The 22,933-nt window shown below is 39.2% G+C and overlaps 2 protein-coding genes across 5 annotated transcripts in view; one reads left to right on the top strand and one right to left on the bottom strand.

The window, feature by feature from the left end:
* Window positions 1–6,522, top strand: part of IPPK (inositol-pentakisphosphate 2-kinase) — a 56,440-nt gene extending 49,918 nt beyond the window's left edge. For all 3 annotated transcript variants that reach the window (XM_030501925.1, XM_030501924.1, XM_030501926.1), the window contains 6 exons: window positions 336–408; window positions 1,411–1,690; window positions 2,790–2,940; window positions 4,412–4,514; window positions 5,001–5,080; window positions 5,995–6,522. In XM_030501925.1, the coding sequence (XP_030357785.1) occupies window positions 336–408; window positions 1,411–1,690; window positions 2,790–2,940; window positions 4,412–4,514; window positions 5,001–5,080; window positions 5,995–6,220 (913 nt within the window). In that variant the 3' untranslated portion in view covers window positions 6,221–6,522. The remainder of the gene's footprint in view (window positions 1–335; window positions 409–1,410; window positions 1,691–2,789; window positions 2,941–4,411; window positions 4,515–5,000; window positions 5,081–5,994) is intronic.
* Window positions 6,523–6,661: 139 nt separating this feature from the next.
* CENPP (centromere protein P) overlaps window positions 6,662–22,933 on the bottom strand; it is a 145,733-nt gene continuing 129,461 nt past the window's right edge. For both annotated transcript variants that reach the window (XM_030501930.1, XM_030501929.1), the window contains 3 exons: window positions 11,736–11,815; window positions 9,742–9,833; window positions 6,662–9,453 (listed from right to left, as the gene is read on the bottom strand). In XM_030501930.1, the coding sequence (XP_030357790.1) occupies window positions 9,332–9,453; window positions 9,742–9,833; window positions 11,736–11,815 (294 nt within the window). In that variant the 3' untranslated portion in view covers window positions 6,662–9,331. The remainder of the gene's footprint in view (window positions 9,454–9,741; window positions 9,834–11,735; window positions 11,816–22,933) is intronic.

The raw sequence follows: 22,933 nt of genomic DNA, 5'->3' as shown, positions 1-22,933 counted from the left end.
TAGTATTAAGGATGGTCCATGCCTGTTTTGTCTGAGGTTTACAGTGAATATTTCTGGTGCTGTATACCTCTTTACACCTACTTCAAGAGTCAAGAGTTGCTTATTAATGCACCAGTGCCTTTTGCTACATAACAATAAACCTAAGAGCTGTTTAGTACTCAGATTTGAAGTCCCAATTGTGAACAGTCACTTTGTCTTTGAAGTGACTTCAGTATGAGTAACATGCTTAATGGGTGTGTTCGTTTCAGGTGCCAGTTCTGATTCCATAGAGCCCTCCACGCAGGGGTGTAAACATCTAAGGGCTGTGATAAAATACACTTTTTTTTTCCTTCTAGAAATAAACAGAGAATGCACTTTGCTTTGAAGAGCTTATTACAGGAGCCACAGAACAACTTGAAAATATTTAAGGTAAAACAGTCAAATCTCTCTGCTTGCTTTCTTTTTGCCTTGGCTTTTAAACAATTTGACTTCAGGATCTGAACAGTCAAGATCCTACTTCAGACCTTCCTAATCAGCACCATCGCTATTGAACCCCACCAACAGAAGAAAACAGGAAAATTCTTATTTAGATTTCAAGTTAGGACTGGTACGTGATCATTTCCCAGAGCTAGTGAGTCTGAAAGAGTCGCCAAGGAGTAACTAATAGACAAAGGCTTCTAAAGATGACCAGACTTTTAAAACTTTATGTGCTGCTTCAGAAGGAAGAAGGTAAAGAACTTTGCATGTTGCTGCAAATACTTAATTTTAAATGACTGTTACGGCATTCATGCAGGCCAAATGCACAGCATGTCTTCCTCAGGAAAGCAAAAGTTAACTTTTCTATGGCATTAATGTAGGAAAAATACAAAGCAGTAACTGATGGCTTATGCAGATTTTCACATTAATTCTAGGAAATATTCTTTACAATTCATTTCCAGTATTAAACCAACTATTTGAATTTCTAAAACCTGTATGAACTTTCCTATTTTTTCTATTAGTACAGGTAACTCACACCTTTTATGTCTCTTATTACAGCCTTCCATTTTCCAGTCTGGCTTTTAGAAGAAGGTTGTTTGATGTGGTTCTTTTTAACTATTGACATTATTCAGAAAGAAGTGAAAGGAGAATGTGCTCAGTTCACTTTTATTGTTCTGATTACTTACAGTTAAGTTGGGAAAGTAGCGCTTCATTTAAATGGGCTTTTGGTCCTAATTCAAAGGTGGTTACCTGTGGTATCTGATCAAAATTCAGAAGGCAAATTTGTAAGAGATTGAGAATGGGTGTGTTTGTATGCAGACTGTTAAACCAGTAACACTTTTCTGTGCTATGTGCCTTAAAATATTAAATCTGATGCTTTGATTAACCAAGTTTGAATAACTGGGTTTCATGAAGTACCTAAATACTATTTTTTCTTTTTCTCCTTGTTTGCAGAATGGCGAACTAATTTATGGATGTAAAGATGACCAGGACTGTGTCTCTGACTGGAACGAACTTGCTCGTCACTTAAAACCTTTCTTTTTTCCTTCCAATGGGTTGGTCAGTGGACCACACTGCACAAGGACAATTGTTAAAGAACTAATCCATGTTATAACTATGACGCTACTAAGTAGTACTGATGCCTGCAGGGCAGGTGATATGAAGACAGTTCCCATTTCACAAGGAAGAAGCTACTGTGAAGCAAGTGCATTTAATAAGGAGCTAGTGAGAAATGGTAAGAAACAATTTCTTAAGTGTTGTCAGTAATTAACTGTCATCATGTAATGATTCAGATCTTTGCCTCTCTTTTGCTGTTTAATAGTGACGTGAGAAGGGAAACAGCAGAGTTTTCATGAGGTTTAAAAGATGAGTTCCGAGCTGCGTAACTGCTCGGAATAATTGAGTTTGGTATAACCTTGCAGTGGGCGCTGCTAGCACTGTACCTAATGACAGGGATAAAAAGAAATTCAGGAGATGGTAGAGGAAAAATGGAAGGAAATACCAGTTTGAGCTGATAACCATCGAAGATATTTCAAACAAGTGGGGAGTTTTGATGTTGTATGGGATGCAGCCTGGCTGCTTTGGTTGGTTTATGTGACACCTGTTTGTTGCCATTCCCTGCTCCTCCTATAAGCCCCTGACGGATAGGGCATAGCTCATTTTCTTCTGCTGTTTTCCTGGTGAAGAGAAAGGTATGAATACTGGAGGGAAAAGGAATGGGAAGTGAGAGTGGAAAAACTGTAAATAATGTTAACTCCTGAGTGCGTGAGTTTTGTAAAGCTCTAATTATTCAAGATGCTGCTAGTTACCCTAATTACATAAACAGCATGTTTCTTACACTGCTTTTGAGGAAGGTCTTTTTTTATTACTGGTTGGTTTTGTTGTGGTGGAGAAAGAGCTGTCTTACAGAAATGACAGCAAATATGTATCTCTTTATACTAGATTAAAAAGACCCAGTGTCTGAAATGCTGGATTACTTCCTGCCAACAGTTCATACTGCTGAAAGTGAACTTGTGGTGGCTTCAAACTCATGACAAATGTCTCTTGTAGACTCAAGGAAGTAGATTGCAGTGGAAGTGTGTGGGGTTTGGGTGGTTAATTTTTTTGAGCAATTTGTAGAGTTGTATACCAGGTGTTTTATTCTGCAGACAGAATAAATGCTAATGTGCAATTTAGTACACATGCACCTGGCACATTGGTGTTTGGGAACTGAAGTGTTTTGGGGCTGTGTCCCCCCGCCTTGGTCTGAAGATTGTTTGGATTTGCTTTGTGAACAATCATGAAGCAAAGACGTCACTTGTGTCTGTCTTATTTGAACATACATTTTCTTCTAGGTAAACATAAATTGGAAAGCTCTGGCTTACCGAGGGGTTGTCTCCTTTATAAAACCCTTCAGGCTCAGATGCTAGACATGCTGGATATTGAAGGACTCCATCCTTTGTACAGTAGAGTTGAACAGTACTTAGAGGAATTTCCTGAAGAGAGGTAACTTAAATGGCTTTTCTTTTCAGTTCTGATTAAGGAGGTACAAAGACAAGGTTGGCTCTGTGCAGACACTCTCTCCTGTTATGTTGTATGCAACCTTTCCTCACGGATTGCATGTTCTGAATTTCTAACTTGAAATGCCAGGTAACATAAAAGATGAGCTTTATTGTTAAAAAGTTTTGATGTTACTCACTTTGGCCTGAATTTTTACATAATGATTATGGGAAGTTCACAGAATAATGCTCTGCTCCTTAGTTGTGGAGGCTCTATATTTGAGGAAAGATAGAGTAAGATGGATGGTTTTTCCTGCCTTCGGTACTTGCGGAGCTAGAACTACATCTGCAGCAATAATGATATTTTTAGTCATTCTCAAGTCTGTATTGGGCTACCTACAACCTGCTCTTTAAACCCCTGAATTTCATGTTTGGCAACAATCTAGCCTGTACCTGCAAGGCCCTGCAGCAGCTCTGAATCAGCCTGCCCTTGTTGCATGATATGAATAGCTCCAAAGGGCAGATTGTAACCCACATTGCAAGTGCTCAAACCATGCTTTTGAGGCACAAGAATCTTTATTTTATGGGTTTTCGTGCCTGGTAAAGAAATAATAGAATACTGGGCATTGCAAGCTGCTAAATTTGTTCTCAAATAAAGCTTATTAGTTGCGATAGTAGTTGCTGTAACAAGTTTTGACTTGGATGCTGCTTTACATTCTGCGCTGTAGCTCGCCTGTACTTCTGCCGTTGCTCACACGAGGGCACTCTGGCTTTACAGGCGAGACGCTTCTGCTTGAGCTCCTTCAGGTCTGTGGGCTCCTGGTGTAGTTGAAGGGTTGTCCTATAGGTAACGGGTTGGCCTCAAGTTCTGCTTAAATCACTTGCAGTGCGGCTTACTTGTATATTGAGAACCTTAAACAAATAAGTTGTAAAGGTATTCTTTAATCTGTGTTGTGTTTGTGTGCTGAACACTCCATTTTTATGGGCTCTGCTTTCCAGGTAGAGTTCAGGTGTTCAACATGGAAAGGAGAGAAGCCAGGAGGCCAAACCACCCCCTTGTGAGCACAGACTATGAAGCAGGGGCAGAGCAGGGCCTTGCCAGAGGAGTGTACCCTCTCAGTATGCTCAGCAAGGCTCTGGGAGCTCCTGCAAAAACTGTTAGATGTTTTGAAACTTACTCATTTTTTGCAAAAAATACTGTTCTTGTAGTGATACACGGGTGGCGGTGGATTAACAATGATCCATCCTGAAAGAACCAAAACAGCCCAAGTCCTAAGCAGCAGCAAGTCTTGAGTGATGTGAGAATAACAGGGACAGGTCATGGTGTTAGATCTCTGAGTATTAACCTGTTGCTACGTTTATTAGTGTTATTGTTTGTTCTAATTGGAGTATATCTGGGCTGCTGAGGAAAGATGTGACTGAAAACCTGTAAATCACCTTAGCTGTCTGTAAATCTTAAAATTTTAAAATTTATTTAGAAGTACGTTACAGATAGATGGACTTTACAATGAAGCATTTTATGAGAAGCTGCTGGATCTTTCAACTGAAGATGACGGGACAGTAGCATTTGCGTTAACAAAGGTATGCTCCCTGTGCGTGGTGGTGAAGGTTATTTAGTCTGTTAATTTTAGTACACTCCTCTCTCACTGGAAGGGATGGACAGTGTGTCAGCATTGCTGCTGGCCTGCCAGAGGTCTCCACGGTTAAAAATTCTCAGTTGTGCCAGAGTGCATTTGTATTGCAGAAGGAGTTAAAACCAAACATGTTTAGCACCAGTTCTGGGGAGAAAAATAAAGCTGGTGGTTGCCTTTCTGGATTGAAGAGGCATTTGCATGAGCTGGTGCTGTTTTGGCCTTCAATTAAAGTATCTGTAGGAAATAAACAGGATTCTTACATAGGATGCTGTAAAATAACTTGCTCCTGTTAACCATCAGTTACAGAGATAATTTCCAGCTCTTAAACTACCAACATACTGAGTATGCTAATGCCTCCCATAAAGAACAGTATGCTTTGCTAAAGGCAAATAAAGTGTAAGAGAAAACCTGTGTTATTTTTTATGTTGTACAGGTGCAGCAGTACAGAATAGCAATGACTGCTAAAGACTGCTCCCTCATGATTGCCCTTTCACCCTGCCTGCAAGATGAATGGTAAGAGGTGCCTGCTTCCAAATGATTCCCCCCTGATTTAGAAATTGAAGATGCATTTGCACAGTTCAGTCAAATAACTTTAAAAAGTGGGGGGTTGGATTTTGGGGGTGGGGGCAGCATCCAAATATTTCGCTGTGAGCATATTAAGTAAGGTAGAGTTCTGATTTAAGATACTTAGGACAAATGTCTGTTTCTGAAGTTTTAAGTTGATACAAAAGATTAAGGTTTTATATTTTACTCCCTTCTTAAAATTTGACTTGACTGTTCATAGTAGATATACATGTTTTTAACTAAGCACATAAAATTCTGCCTTGGTGTCCTTGTATGAAAGATTTTTCAAGACAAGTTGCCATTAACTGCCTAATTAGAAAAATAGTGAGGCAATAATAGAGGTAACTTCCACTGTAAGGCAGGAGGCTCTGCCACAGTGTTGTCCATCTTGACTTGCGTCAGCAATACTGGCCTGCTCTTCTGTAGGGGACTTTGTTTCGCCAAAGCCTTGTTATTTCTGGAGAATATGGTTTTCTGCGTTTGCCCTGCAGTTCTTGAATAAAATGTTCATGATGGGGATTATTTGTGCAGTGGTTGACCTAAGTCCTCCATCCCTGAGTATGCCTGGGCACTAGTTCTGATACTAAATTTGTATTACCTTGAACCTGAGTAGGAGCTGCAGTGATTCTTTCTGCTTTTGCTGGCTATTAAGGCTGTTGCTTTGAATGCATACCACCTAGAACAGGTTAGGTTTACTACACACAGACGCAGTAATTGAGAGTAATGTTTTGACTTAAGCTGTGTGGAAGCTGAAAGGAAAATGCTGGAAGAGGTTGTCAGCATGTTCACTTTATGGCTGGTTAAACTGGAGCTATACTTTCCTAAATCCTACATTAGCTGACGTTCTTTTCTTTGTTTTCCAGCTCTGAGCAAAGACCTGTGGTACTCACATCCAAATCGAGATTCACCTTTTCTGTTTCTGTGCTGGACCTTGACCTAAAACCGTACGAAAGCATTCCCCACCAGTACAAACTGGACAGTGAGATAGTAAACTATTATTTGAAGAATGTACAGGCCAAAGATGACCCAGTGATGTCCACTCTCTTCAAGGAGAATGAAGACTGCACATTAGTTCTCCATAAAGTGTAACCATTTCCTTAAAGGTTATTTTTATTCAAACACATTAGAAAGTGAAAGATTAATGGAATACAGTTATGGTGGGGTTTTTTCCCTATTGTATTCAGTGCATCTTTCAGCTGTGAATGTTTTTGCTTTCAGAAATGATTTCTAATTGGTATGCCTTTCAAAGACATGGAATAGCACTAAAACACGTTTGCTATATAACCTCAATGAATGTATTTAATACGACAGAACAGATAACGTGTCATACCTTGGAACTAGAGGACAGATGTGATTGATTAATACTAAAAGTTGAATTCCTTCTTAGGATTGAAAGAGCACAGAAAGAAAGGTTTCCTGAAGTACTGCACTAACATAGAAAGCCTAATTACTAACAAGAGAATTGCCTTGGAGCTTGTGCTCTGAGCCTCACTCATACCCACTAGAAGAGTGACAAAACCTAACACAACATTTTAGCATTAAATACAGATTTATTGAATTAATAAATTTAACAACATTAAATACAGCGTTTAGCAGAAAATACAGCTGAGGTGGCTACTCCAGCGTTACTGACCTGTGGAACTACTGCGTTGCTGCCTAATGCTTTTCAGTACTAACACATGAGATAAAGAACACCAGACTGCCTCCAGCAGCTCTGTGGTCACCTTGCATCTACCTAAAGCTTCTGAAACAAAGTGAAAAGGGTTAAAGGTAAACGTCTTTGCATTGTACATGACAGCTGGGCTTAATGCCTCTGACATACTGGTCTTGTATTTTCTATACATTATGTGCTGCTATTGAAGGTGAAACCACAGCTCGCTCTTACCTAATTTAAAGATGAACTGTAAGAATAATATATTCTACATTTTACAGGTTATTTCAGCTCTTTTAGATGATTGTGTCAAATGGTGGCATTATATCACTGATATCCCACATGCTGTGTAGTATGAGCAGCCACTTTCGGGCACATTCGTTTTAAGTAACACAACGGGTTTTCTTTTCTGAAGCTGCAGGGGGTCACTTACTTTCTCATGCGAGTACTGGAGCTAAGCTTGTATCACTACATCAGCAATTTAATGATGGCTTTGCTTTGTAAATGTTAGTATATGCAGCTGAAGCCTTGTGAGATGTTGCAGTAAAAGCCGTCTTCAAGGAAGATCCTGAGTTGGAGACTGAGGATGTATCCAAAACAGAGGGTAGGATGGTAAAATCTACAGGCACTTTCCCTGCATGCTTGTGGATTGCACACCCAGAAGTGTGCGGAGATGCTGTTGAAGCTATAGTGACCTGCCATTACCTGAATGCAGCGTGTGCTTCCTGGTCATGTTTTTCACAATAATGTAGGTTAGCATTTAAAAAATATATTTATATTGGGATTTCTGGTTGAATGGTTCAATTTTACTTGAAACTCAAAAAGCAAACTCAGAAAACCCTGTACAACTCAAAGGTATGAGCTGCAGAGCCATGCCACTGCAGAGCTTTTCTGTGGGTGGTAACATGTTAGTGGGGTGCCTCACTGAAATGTGACACTGCACCAGGGCAATAAGCTGGTAGGTGACAGTGATAACAACCTCTTCTTTCCAAAGGAGACCTGGGGGGGGAGAGAAATCCAGAAATCCTCCAGCTGTTAGAGGAGGAAGGAAGGAAACTTTCCAGGGTTTTATGCTGTAACTTTACACACATTTTATATGCAAGTAAAGAGCATGTGCTGTCACCAACTTCCATTTTCATGGAAGAAAGAGCTAAAGATGAAATACACTAAGGGTTACACAAAACCAGCTAAAACAGTAATATGTCAGTGGATAAACAGCACTGAATTTTGCTTGTCTACTAGATTCCAAATTTGAAATTAGTCTGCCTGATATCTAACAAGGTATTCTGTTACAGATTGCTGCTCATTAAACCTTAATCCCTGGCATTGCTCAACTGTAGATTCTGACAGAAACCAATCTGACCTGCCAGTTTTTCCTGACCTACCAGAACAGTAGGAGACTATTTCAGTGATCAAATAGCAGAGTATTACAATTATGGTATTATAAACATACTGTTTCTTTAGCTCTTGGTTTCTCCACCTATTTCACCATTGCTAGAAAATATTTTTTCATAACTGATAAACGGAGCTGGCACACTGCTGCTGGTACGGTTAGAGCAGCTGTGGACTTGAAGTCCCATGATGTTATTGAGATTCTGGTTTGTGGCTTTGGCCCCTCGATTCCAGGAGCAGCTGTCATTCCCTACCTGAGAAGTATGTGACTTACAGTCATGTAGATTTGGTCTGGATAAGGCAGTTGGTTGTGATGGACATCTAGTGCAGAGCAGGAACTCTTGAGAAATGCTGAGAGTTTGCTGGTGAGTGAACGGTACATCTGGTGGAAGTGAAGGGAGATCTGTCCACTCTGGTTTGTTTCTTCAGGGATGAATGTATGAAATGTGATGCATTTTTAACTAGAATTTTCCCCTGGAGGTAGGAAATCAAAAGGAAGTACTGCAGTGAGCAGTCCTTAACTCGTCCATCTCTCCTTACTGAAGTGTAATGTCTCTTTCTAGGTTAATGCCATCTCTCCTCAACACTTGCTGTGTGGAAAAAAAGTTACTTTATACAGTTACCATTTTTTTTCTCCTTTTTAGCATAGTGTGTCTTTTGAAATCTTCAAATTGTCTACTTCCACCCTAATTTAATGAGAAAGCTATTTAACTCTTTGTTCCAGGAGTCTCTTACTGTTCTCTTGTCCTTTTAAAATCACTGTACTTTTACAGAGCTGTGAAATGAAATGGATTTTTATGGACTTGATTTTGACAGTGCATGATCTTTTAACACTTTCCAGGTATCTAGAAAATGTTAAGAAGATAAAACCACTCTGGTACATTAATGATTCAGAAAGATAAATTTATAATGAATTCACTCTGTACATGTAACTATTTTATTTGGCATTTTTGTATTTAAATGGCTGTATTTATTTTCCTGTCATGACAATTTATATATAACGTGCCATAATTGTACAGATAGCATGTTTTATGAGTATGGTTTCTAAATGGAAAATAACTTAATGTTTATATTCAATGAAATTATAGACTGTGTAACACAATATCTTAATTAAAACTACTTTTGAAATTGCTACCTATTGTAAATAAGGCTGGTATTCATCTTTCCAAGCCAAATACTTTGACCAGGTTCTCGATAGCTGCCTCTATCCCACACAGCAGCAGCATGCTCCGGAAGTGGGTGGGTGCATTCTCAATAGTTGCCATCTTCTGCTCCAGGACTGCAAGAAAAACACAACCACAAACAGGATTTTCAAACAGCTGCACTGTTACTGGCAGCCACAGCAGGTTCCCTGCTGTCTGGAGGAGGAGGACAAGCTTGTTCTGTTTTGTGAGCCCTGTTAAATGACACAGGAGCTGAAGCTTAGCTGCCTGCTAAATTCGAATCTGTTTGCCTGGCTGGGCTCCCCAAGAGGGATTTCTATGCGCCCTGAAGAGATGTTGGGAAGAAAAGGGGACAGGTGTTCCCCAGGAAGCTCAGAAACAGTCTCTGAAGTGACTGATGTTACCTTGCTCTGGTACTTTAGTCAGAAGGTCCAGAACAGGTGTAGTTCTCCCTTCCTCATTGATGTGTATCTTCCAAACAATCATTAATTCAAACCTGTAGCATAGGCACAGAAAAGCTGGTTAAGGGTTATCTCGGCACCCATCTGTGAGGTTTCTTCAAAGCAGGAAGTGCAGTAGTTGGAAGGTTCCACTCAGTGTGCTCTTAAAATTCACCCCAAGGAGTGCAACACCTCGATCTCAGCATTCAGTGATCTACTGCTGAGGAACGGTTCCAGGCATGCTCCAGTTCTCAACCTCAAAGATTTTTCCCCTGGATCATGTCATCCCTTAGGAATGGTACATTTCCATGGCACAGTGATAAAAAGTAAGATAAAGGAGAGATGGCATCTCTCTGTGCCATATTTGCACCCTAGGCTCAGGTGTCACACTTACTTAGATACAGGATCAAAATGGTGGAAAATTATTTCGGATGAAGCATTTGCATGAACAGGGATGTTCTGGGTTTCGAATAAGGTCCACCTTGCTATTGTTCATGGCCTTTTTAGAGTAATGCACAAGGTTAAATCTGTCTTAAGGTCTAGAGTCCTGCATTGGTTTGTTTTTAATTTTTTTAATACTCTTCACCCTCATTACTCCCTTAACAGTCTTAGTGGTGGTTTTTGCAAGGCTAATTATTATTCCCAGCTTTCGCAGCAGGATAAGGTCACTGCACTCTACAAAGGGACCAGTGAGGCCATTGGATTCTGCGGGGGAAGAGCGTTTGTCACGTACACAGGGGTTACTCTAAAACAACTCTAAAATGCTGCTTTCTAAATCCCATCTGCTTTACCATATTTTGTATTTCCCTCCCATCTCTGGTTTTAGGAGTATTCCTTATGGAAAGTAAGGCGCTCCTGATCCCAGTTGATCTGCACAGTAACAAGTCATTGCAACAAGGAAGGTCCCCTTCTGACCAGTTGTGACTGTGGAAGTTTCCTTTCACTAGAATTTGCTGGCCTTTTGCCACTTCATTCTTAAAAATCCTTTGGGAATTTGTCCACAGCTTGTTCTGGGATTTTGCAAACCAATTAATAGGCAAGTGTATGTTCTACCAACCTACTGAAATGGTATGATTGTGGGTGAGAGGGAATATGTGTAGTGGAACTTGGCACCTGGTGACATGAAGAGAAACTGCAGCATACCACCCCTTGTTTTCTGACTATGCTGGGCTCAGAAAGATTCATTTCAGCAGCCCAGAGTTAAAGCTTTTGGTTTTAAAAGGCAGATCTGGCTAAACCAGACAGCACTACCTAGTAGGGTTTATTGTATTTGCTAGCAATAATAATAAATGGGAGTGCAATGCTCCCCTCCCTCGTCTAACTGATTTCCTTCTAAAACAATGGAAAAATACAGCTCTGGCTGTTCTCAGTCACACAGCGGCTGCGGTTTTCTTTCCATTCTGTAAGAGAAGATGACCAGAGAGCCATGCTTTGCGATTGCAGCACAGAAGAGAGCAGAGCTGGACCTGACAGGCTGCCACGGGGCCTGTGCATGCAAGGAGGGAGCAGCTCAGGCCCCAGGGTGGAAAGTGCCGCCCTATCGCACAGGGGATGCATCCCACATTCCTAAGTTTGGAATTTAGACTCTTCATTGTAGCATGAGTTTCCAAAACTAAGAGAGTAATGGATTTTTTTTTAAATGAAAATTAAAAGCCTGCCACAGCCCTTTATTTTTTTCTACCTAGCTTTTTAAAAGAGTGGGTACATGCTGTAGCAATGTCACTGAGTTTCTAACAAAGCCATGTGCACGTGACCTGTACGTATATTTAGTTGTTTTTTTATCTCATCACATTTTTAATGTGTGGTTATAGCCCTAAAATGTAACACACGCTCTCTAGGCTTTGCATTTAGACACGTTACAGAGCAGAGTGACACCATTCAAGCAGACCAATAGATTGTCACTATGCACTTCACAATCCTTTATCTGCATAAATCAAGAAATGGATTTACTGGCTTACCCAGAAGCTTTGGGGTTCCTCAGCAGTATATAATCTCCCAGCAGGCCTTCTGGAAGGGTCACGGTGTCAGGATATTTGTTCTGAGAATAAATAGGTTCAAAAGGGTATAAATTAGGTCACAAAAATTGTGGACAAGGTGGTTTATAGTGAGTGCTTTCCAGTTGCAATGCATCTTACTAGCTTGCATCTGTAGTAGTATGTTGGGGGTTTTTTTGTGGTGTTTTAAGTTTGAATGGTTTGGGGGTTTTTTTGGGGGGGAGTAGGTAGTTTGGTTTTTTTTTTTTTTTTTGAAGTATCATTCATGGGATAGCAAGAGATAGATACTTAAATTTGGTCACCTCAGAGGGAAAATCAGTATTGTGCACTTGTACAAACAGGCTTAGAGGCCCTTATGCAAGACCTTGGAAACCTTGAAAGATTATTTTTTACCTCAGTTCTGTTAACTTGATTTTACTAACACATTATAATACATCACCATGTCACTAGTCTCTGCTCTGTGATTTACGTAATTTTACTACCATGCTCTGTTTTGCTACTTTTGAGAAACTGGACCACCAAGCTCCACACAGAGCTTTGAAAGCATAAAGTAATAACGGTGATGAGATACCAACATAACCACTATTATCAAAATATAACAGCACAACAGAAACATGATGAAACATACAAAACTACTTTTAAACTTCCATAGTAGTGGGAATTAGAGCTATTTTCAATTGTTACAATGTGCAGAGATTGACGATTGTTCCGTTACTTTGTTAGTGCATCTAATATTTTACAGTCTTGGAATTACCCAAGCCTTGCAACTTCTGCTATAACTATTTTAAAAGCATGTAAAAGGAAAGCAGAATAGTAGCTGTGGATGGATTCTTTAGAAGTTCTGCAGTAGGAAAGGTGACAGGTTACTCGGGAGTATAAGGAGCTGCACACGTCCGCTGCAGGGACATGCTATTGCAAAGGAAAACAGAATCCAGATGCAGCCTGTTCCCAGAAGGCTTCAGCACTGTTACTCCCTTGTACTGCCTCATGTACTGGACACAAAGCTGTGTTCCAAAAATTGCCTTTATAAAGTGTGAAAAGTCTGTGAGCCTAAATCATTCCATAGAGCTCACAGGGCAAGTGGCGTGCCTTATGGAAAACGAGCAGGAGAGCTCGTCTTTGAAAAGCACTGGAGAAAATGAGCTTGCTTCTGTGGGATTACTCCTCATCTGTCTGACTGAAATTGCTACCAGATGTGACCTTGCTCTGGTTTAGGAATTTATGACAAACTGAAGGGGATTGGAGCAGAATGCCAAATGACATAAAACACATGGAATTTGCCAGTTTTAATGTCTATGAAGGATCTAGTACTGTATTTACCATGGGGATAAAGACCACGATCTATCCTGGGAACAAAGACACAGAGGGGGCAACAAAGCACACAGCAGTTACAGCACAGAAACGTGCAGATCTCGGGTCACTTGCCTAGCAGAACAGTCATCTTTCTTCAGCTCTACTCCCTGTGGAATTATGCTCCTCTGAGGACAAAATAAGTTTTTCAGACTTTCCTTCTCAATAACCCTTGTCTTTGATATTCTTCATTTAATAGCAGAGGTCTCAGAGATTCTAGCAATCTCTTTAGCTCCAGGTTGCAAATACTTATTATTGCAAATAATTTAGGATTAGCTCATATCTGATGAACTCAACTCTGAAGTTCCTCGTTTACAAGAGATCCCAAGCATACCATAGCTAAACACTGAGTCAGGTTTTATCTTCACCCACTCATACTGAGACCTTTGGGAATCACAAGAGAAAATAGATCAGAGGAACTAGATAAGAGTTCAGTTTTTCAAAACAGTGTAAAACACACCCTGACTTGTCTGGAAGTTCCCTTGTAGTCACCCTCACCAATTCATTTACCCCCAGCTGGGAGTGGTACTTTCTGTGTACAGAAGCCAGAAGTACCCCAAGGAAATCTCAGAGTGTGTCATTTCCCTTACCTGGGAGTGTGTGTTGGCAAGTTCTGCACACAGCAAGCGGTTATTCTGTGCTGTCAGTAAATGCCAGGGTCTTAGCAATCAATCCTAATGCCATGAGAATCTCATCTTGTATGAAATTCACGGGATTTGGGATAAAATCCAGCTTCGTAGCAGGAAAGATCATATCTTAGCAATCCACAAAACATAAAAAGCCAAAACACAAATAGCTACATCTCCCTCTGGGCAGAAAACACACTGGAACTGAAATCTAACCGTGGCATGAAGCTGTGCCTGACCCAGACCCTCATGAGGATGCATGGCTTGCATCTCACCAAAGGATGACTCCTTGGAATGACCACACAGCAGAAGCAGGAAGCAAAACTACCACACCCGGGATTAGGTGAGCAATCTTCAATCTTAAACACTGAAAACGCAGGGAATAAACCAGGAAAGGCAGTCACGCAATCTACCTCTTCTATTCCACACATAAAATGTAATATATGTATCCCATGGGAAATATGTGGATCTGACATGTAAAGGAATACCAAAGCACACCAGATGCAAAAACTGCAACAGTCCTGACAGAACTACAATTCCAAACACACTTTGGGGGTACCAGATCATCACCTCATCTTCTCTGCTGGGCCACTCTTCCAAGTTTTCCCAAGGGAAAAGCTGAGCAATACCCAGGGCAACAAAATGGCCCAATCCACTGAAAGGTCCCATAGGAAGTCTGAAACTCATGTGGGATGTCATAAACTGGACATGGGGCAACTGAAAGGTATCACACCAAGTACTGCGATGCCGATGGGAAGGATCAGCTACAACTGCATTAAACAAAACCTGACTTTAATCAAGAAATGTCTTTCCTCAGATGACTTTTAAATGTCAGTTTATGATCAAAACCAAAAAGGCCATGCTCTTATTACTTCTGGACGGAAATTGTTTTTCCAGCTCCATCAGGAGTCCAAGCAGAGAATCTTATGGGAACTTTTGTCTAAAACAGAAATAGTCTCAAATCACAAAGGGATGACTTTCATGATGAAATACACAGTCTTCCCTTTCTCCCATGACACATCTTACATAAACATACACATGCAGCCATCCGAGTGAACACGCTTGTAGTATCTATTTTTAAGCAAAATTTGGGGGAAAAATAAAAAAAAGGTAAAAATTCTGCAGCTGTTTAAAACTGCATGGCAATTTTCTGCATGCTAAAACTCTTCTAAGGACATTGTTTTAAGTTAATCAGCTTAAAAGCCATGGCTATGAATGCAAAGCAGAACTGGCAAGACAAAAGCTGTAATAAAAGCAGATGGATTTGTTTCTAACCCACTTGTCAAGAAAGTAATGCTACTCTGCTCTTAGTTGGAACAGTACTTCACACTTATACTACTAATTTTGAACTTGGCATTCTGTAAGCAGGACTGTATATAAGGAGTCATGCTACTATGAGCCCCTTCATAGGTGTAAGCTACTTCTATATTTACCAAAGATTCTGCACTTGGGCTCTCATTCGGGTGATTTATATGTGTGGTTTGCTCAACTAAGGCCACATTATTATCCACTGAAGGCATACACATGGTGGTAGCATCAAGACTTTAAATAACAACGTCAGTGTAACTTCAGCAATTCAAATACAAACTATTTGCAAAAATGAGGAAAATTCTAGATACTGTAGAATACCAATAACAACATGATTAAATCCCAGAAGCATTAAACCACCAGCATTAAATCCCCTGCCACCAGTCTGCTACTGACTGCAAAAAACTGAGGTCAATCTCTTCAGCATAACTCAATGGGAAGCCATCCCGGCATACTGCCCCATGCGCTCCAGGTGGGATAGTCTCCATTCCAAGTAGCTGCGTTCTCCAACAGCCTCGTTCTCCAGTTTTAGCAGCAGTCTAACTCAGGTAACAAATGGAGTAGTTTTATTATTACACGATCAAGCCCTAGAGATACATAAAGCTGGCAATCACCAAACTACAAAATTAAAGGAAGTGCAGCAATTACATGTTTGGAAATTAGTTTGTATTTCTACCTTTACTAAGCCTTCTGCTAGTCCAGGTAACTACAGTTCCATTTCTGAGACCTGCTCTTACAATCTGTCTGTCCTTAATGCACATTGCTAAAATATTTTGTGCTAACTTCACCAGGAACTCTTATCCTCAAGCCACAAACTGTGTTAATGTGTCACAAACTGAACATCCTGTATACCTTTTCAATCAATGACCTTTCTAGAAATGTAACTTAAATTGCTTTGGAGAGTTTCAGTTCTAGGTACACAATCCATTTGTTAACGTACTTCTCTTAACTAAAATATTCTATCCTGTAAGGCAGCTGTCACCATCATTAAAACATAACAAAGATTTATACTTCTGTGTATTTTTAAAGCCCTAAGTAAGTGAAAAACTTCTCCAAGAAATTTAACTTTTCTGGTACCACGCGCTGCTCAGACTTCAACAGATGAGACAAACCAGTCTGTGAGTACACCACCATCAAGAAATGAGCATTACTATGTCTGAAAAGAAATGCATCCTGGTTTTGGTTCTTTCCTTCCTCTTCACTGCTTGACTGGGCAACAGCAGTGCTGTATAAATTGATGTACACTAAAAATCTGAATACAAAGATAAAAGCCTGTAGTGGAACTGACTGAAGATTGTGTAAGATAGCCATGGGTTTGAGAAGGTTTTTGTCTCAAATAGCATTTCTCTGAGACTTCTTTTGAACTGTAATCAAAGGCCTGGAACCTTTAGAATACACAAGAAGAGGAACCCACTGCCTGTACATGCTGCAAGTTTGTCACATGCTTAAGTTGATCTTTAGGTAGAAGTGTTTGCTGTACAATGCCAGTGTTTGTGTATTTGTCAGAGAATACTATAAGCACTACCAGTGTCATTAAATATTATGTTCAAAGCCTGAAAGGTCCAAAATTTCAGTGTGGAAAGCGCATATCACAACGTTCTGTAAAAAGACTTCCCCTCTGATGCGCTGGAATTACTGAGTCAGAAAGACAGATGGTTCACAAGGGAGAAATTCCTACAGAGAAACTTTGTGGTTTTAATGTGCTACATCTTCAATTAGATTTAACCTCACGCTTCATTTAAAGGAGCATTTAAAAATTATATAAAGAAAGTAACATGATAATGACAATGTAAATGTATGAGCAAAATCAGCAAATCTATACTATGTCTCCTCAGAGATTTATTTAACATCCCCCATAGAGAAAGCATTAGACAAATAGAAGGGACACAAATGTTTATTTTTTTCAAAGAAACCCAGCTCTGTGACTGCCAGGCTTACTGAAAGGATTCCAGTGTTGTAACAACACTGTCAAGGATGTCAAGCATGCTCCAGTGCTTTAGGTCTGGCCAAACAAACAATGGTCCATTAAAAACTACCCAACATCAACATAAATCATTACATTACCGTTAAATCAACTGGCTTTGTCTGCCAAGATTGGCTCTTCTATATGTAAACTGATGCAAATGTAAACTGGATGAATTTCCTCTTATTTTTCAGAAGCACTGGTTGCACAGGTAAAATACAGACCCATAAATTATAAAAAAACCCCAAACCAAACGAATATAGAAAGCAATAGAATTCATTGTGAGAGAATTACTTAGGAATTACTTTTCTGTGACACACCTCAGCACCCAGCTGAGTATGTTTCCTTGCAGGCTGACATGTTTAAATCATTGTTTCTTCAGCTTAATACTGGAAACAAAGGTCTTTGGGAGCTACTGGGGTATTTGTAAGGCTTAAACATTTACATTGTGAAGGAAAATTCACTTTATCCCATGCCATATATTTTTTGGTTGAAAAAGAAAGTATTCTTTATATAGTATTTCATACACTCTTTGGTATCTGTGTAAATAAATTCTGTATTACCTGAAACCTGCATTTGGGACATAGTGTATTAATCATATTACACAGGACTTTTACAAATGGACTTTTGCTTTAAGGTATGCAACGAACTGATGAGACAAGAATTCAAAGATGCAGTGAATCCCTTGTTGCACATGTACATGTATGATTTACAGTTTTAAACTATTTTTTGTTGTTGTTTTCATGAACATTACAGCAACAGCGGAACATTTAGAAAGTGATTAATCCATTACACCATTATCATCTACTTATACTTGGAGCAGCGCTGGGGCTATTCCCTCATTCAGAGCAATGCAGAACTGGGATCTCACTATTTCAATTTCAATTTCTAGAGCAAGACAGTCTATCAGCACACTAATTATGGCAGTATCTCAGAACAGTGTGCTTAGGGAGTCAGTGTCCCAGTCCTTGCTTGATCTCTGACCATCATATGAGTTTGTGATAGATCTCTATAGAATCATTTACGTTGGAAAAGACCCTTAAGGTCATCAAGTCCAACCATAAACTTAACACAGACAAGTCCACCATGAAACTGTGTCCCTAAGTGCCACAAAAATGTGCAATTAGAGTAAGAAATACAACACAGTTGCTGAAGTAGCATTCTACAAATAATTTGAATACCCAGGTTCTAGAAAAAATATTCATTCTAACTTCCCTCTAGACTTAAACAATATGGGATATTACAAATACTTAACACAAAGTATTTCTGCATTTCTCCAACAGTAGCTAGCATTGCACAAACCCACTTGATCAACTACTCCTGTTGCACTCCAGTATAATTTTAGAGTAATTCCACAAGATGCAAATCTTCATGTGTTGTCTCTTCTCATGCAGACATCTATTCACACTTAAAACATTAAACGTTAATAAAATGAATAATGCTGTATAAATTCTATTTGCTTTTATACTTGGCTTTAAAGGAAAAATAGGTCTGAGTCCCATATCTGTTGGATTAGCAATGCTGATGCTTCAGGGAAAGCTGCGTGTGCTTAAATAATATTTTCCTTTTGGCCATTTGGTCATAATGAGATTCAGACTTGAGTTACAGACATGGAAACATGAGGAAACCGAGCATCAACACAGCCCCACTTGACCAGATGCATATTTTTTTTCAGGACAAACCCATATATCCATGCTAAGCAACAGGCATTGCTGAAGCTTCAGCACCAAATGTAGTCCTGTGTCCAAACCAACATGTTCTAGTGGCAAGATGCTCAAGTGGGTGTGCTATTAGCTTCTGCATCATCATTTCACATGGCTTTGTGAAGACAGAGACAGTTTGGTGTAGGCCTGAAAGCTAACAACATTGTAACCTGAAGTCAATGATTTAATTAAAATATGGAAATCTTTTCAGGAAACAGAGTGTGTTTAACTAAATCTCAGTTAAAGCACAAAACTAGAAACATTATTAGCACATCTAAGGTCAACTTTCATCAGGTTATTATATCCTTGGGAAGATGGCAGCATGCTTTTCTTTTTGGATAAGCATAGATATCAATTTGAAGCAACTGGGGTATGTTGGAATTAGATGATCTTAAGGTCCTTTCCAATCCTAACTATTCTGTGATTATATGCAATAAATTATACCTATAAAAACAAGCAGTTGTATCTACCACAGCCAGGAAAAAACTTTAATAAAACCCATTTTAAACAATATAAATGAGAGAATTAGAAAAGAGAAACATTTTATAAGTGTGTTCTTGCATGCTACCTTTTTTTTTTTAATGTCTACACTGAAAACTGCTTTGCAAGGGCTAGAATTATAATATCTTTAAGTATTCAAAGAATGGCACATTGAAAGTTCAAAGCATAAAGGAACTCAAAAATCACCATGAGGCTTCTCATTTTGTGCAATTTAAGGAACTGAAACCAAGAAAAGATAATGTACTTTTCCCCTTCAACTAAATTACACAGCATAAAAACACTGTGTTTGCAAACTGGATTTATCAAACTTCACCACTCATAATTATGTCTCAGAATAAACACAGCTTCCATCTTTCCACCTAAGTAAACATTTCACTCAGTGGAACAGTCCTGCTGGTGATCCTTGTGATGCAAATGGCACAAAACTCACAGGAGTCTTCAGAGCCAAAGAGCAAGTTTACAAAAAGAAGTGCACAATGAAAAGTGGGTTTGTCTGTGTGGCAGCCACAGTTCAGCTCCCTTCTTTGAAAACCACAAGCGATACTACCAACATGCATGTTTCCTTTTTAGGAGAGGAAAGAGTTTGGGAGCAGACTTGAGGAATTAGTCCTGGACAGGGAAATCTTTGCAGGAAACTTTTCCCAAAATGTCCTCACAAGCTCAGAATATACTTCGTTTCCCCCTGTGCATACATGCAGCTGGTTACCTGAATACAAATTGCTCTGCATCCACCTGGTTTCAGAGCTGTGTTTTTAAGAGACCAGATCTGTACCTCAAGAGTTATAGATTGCTTTACTCTTCAATAGCAAGATTCAACCTTGCAACTACCTCTTACAGTTAAGTAAATGCTCTGCATCAGGATCTGAAATGGACTGTGAGGAAGTCTTATTCATCACCAGCCCCAAACCCATGCAGCCTTAGCAAACTGTCAAAGACATTCCTTTGCATTGTTTTTTTCTCTTTTCATCTTCAACTGTTTCAGCCCCTACTCTATTGCATTAGCATTTATTTTCCTTCTTTCACATTTCCATAACATTATTTTTGATGCTTGATTCAACCATGGTTGTACAGTACCCGATTCGGTTTGTCACTATTCACTATGTGACTATTAATTTACCATATGATTTTTATTTTCATAATTGGATCTAGGCTGCATATGTACAAAAGAGCTGCCCCAGCACTGCCCAGGCCCAAGTACACATACTACTGTGGCTCTTATACAGCATTTCCTTTCAATATCACTTTGTGATATGGTAACCATATGTTTATCTGCAACTTAATTACAGCGGACTGGAAATAAATTAAATACATACTCAAGGTTTATTTTTCAAATGTGAGGAAAAAAAGAATTAAATTAAAATGAAACCTTGGCAAGAACAGGAAGGGGTACATAATAAATGCTTAGCAAACACAGAAGTTGCAGATGTTTTTTCTTTACTTTTTTTCTTGCTGGGAAAGAGATGAGTCTTTGTTATTTCTTTTTTAAATTGTCAAGGCAGAAGATTTCCACTAGTATGATTAATTATACTCCTGAGCACATGTACAAGCCAATGTTTCTAAAAGCAAAAGCACAAAGGTACTTTAGCCTGTGTTTGATTCTATAGTAAGTAGGCATATTGGAAATCAGAACACGCTTCTCCAGAGCAGCTGAAAAGACTTCAGACTCTACTCTCACTCTACTTTCAGACACTTTGCATTGTTGCACCAGCCACCCCAAACTGCTCCTAGGTTGCAGAATGATCTTCACCTATTAATGTTGCCCTCTTGGACACAGACACTGGCAAACCTGAAGGTGTCAGGGGGCCAGGGTTAAGAGGCTAGAAAAGTGTCCAGAAAGCAAGAATGCTTCTGCTGCTACAAGATCAACTTCAGCACAGTACTGTTGGATGTGTTGCCTGGAGCTGCCTGCCTGGATGTTGCATGGCTCACAAAAGGCAGGCATCTCTCCTCCTGGGAACAAGTGATCTGGAGCTACCAGTCAGTGTCAGGATATACACAGAACAAACATGCCATCTGCTACTCAGAGACAGCACATTCCCCATTGTTTGTTACCATATCAGATTTTATTGACTATCCACTTAAACTGAAGAATCATAACCCCTGAGTTAGTTCTGGCTTTCTCTTTGCCTTTTTAAGTTTAAATAACCCAATCTTTCTAGATTAAAATTTTAGACCTTACTTGCTATTTAACTTTTGAAGAACACTGTCTCAATACTAAGGCAGCTGTAGAGCCATCCTCTACACAATTATCTGCACAATTCCAAGTCCAAGACATGCTACTTGATTTGGTTTTTGCGGGAGAGCATTAACACTGTACCTGGGCATTTCTTTCAGTGGAAATCCACAGTAAACCAGTAGAGCTCAGTAGTTCTGTTCCTCCTGCGCAAGTTTACTGACATACTAGTTTTCATTATATTGTATTTTGAACCCCCTACCCTACCTCCGCAGTTAAACATAATTAAACACTTCCTGATGATAAACTTAATGTAAGGTACTGTATGGATATGTCTAATTTAGTAAAGAGATACTAAGCAGTCAGGGACAGAATGGAAACAAAAAAATTAAGAAAGGAAAAAAGATGCCATATTACAGAACTGCATGAAGAATCAAAAATGTGTGAAGAAATAATTGTGAGCCAATTTTTTAATAATCTGAAGGAAGTAAACCACAGGAAGGTATTTTTAGGAGAGAAATTAAGCTAAGTTTGGGTTCTTTTCCACTACAACAGAAGCAAGATACCATATAGATCTTTAAATATTTTTCTGTATAGAAGATGTTGCAAGATTTTCTCTAAGTCTTTTTAACGGCTTTGTAAAATGGTCCAGGATTGCATAAAGCAACTTGGATTGGAAATACCACAGAAAAGTTGGTTACCAAGTGTGACCCAACTTGCTTTTGTACAGTTTACATTATCAAGCCTGTCCAGACAGCAGAATTTAAACATAATCTAAACAACAGCATCTGAATTTGGTTAATGACATGGCTCTGAAGCTGTGGTAGTTTTTTTCCAAGTACCCTGATTAATTTAAAAAATAATCATAGGACACAATGAAGAACATTTAGTTCACCTAAATAAGCTCAATGTTGCACATTTATTTTTAAAAGCATGATGATAAAGTTTTTAGATGAGTTATTCAGTTTCTGTTGATCATTTACTGCTGCGGTTATTTCACCTTGACTGGATCAGGTAAAAGATAAAAGTGCACAGTTATGAACTAGAACCAGTGAATTACTGTTAATCAATAAACTCCATTAATTTCTACAATTAGAAGAACAATTGCCCATTGGCACAGTAACTGGAGTTCTTTGAGATCTGTTATCCCTATAAAGATAATGTACCTGCCTCAGATGAGAGAATTTTAACCTTGACTTCATTAGCCAGCAAGTCTGTTCATGTACCAGCCAGGAATTATCATAAATGCAATATCCCAAAATATGTATTACCAATTGTTGGGTGGCAGCAAGACTTTCATCCCTCCCCCAAGTTCTTTTGTACTACAGACTCTGCAAAGAGAAATCCAAAGCAAGAAGGATGGCATACAGTAGAGGACAGGATAAAATAATCTAATAACTTTCAGTTATTATTACTTATTAATCTGCCAATCAATAGATCAGGTATAGAAAAGGTATTTGTAGTCTAGTTCAAACAAACCTTAGAGAACTGCCTTTCTAAAAGAGTCTGAAAAGTTACTAGCTTCTATGTGGGCAAAC

This window comes from Strigops habroptila, chromosome 11 (genome assembly GCF_004027225.2).
Source record: "Strigops habroptila isolate Jane chromosome 11, bStrHab1.2.pri, whole genome shotgun sequence".
NCBI lineage: Eukaryota > Metazoa > Chordata > Aves > Psittaciformes > Psittacidae > Strigops > Strigops habroptila.
This window is presented reverse-complemented; position numbering and strand designations above follow the sequence as displayed.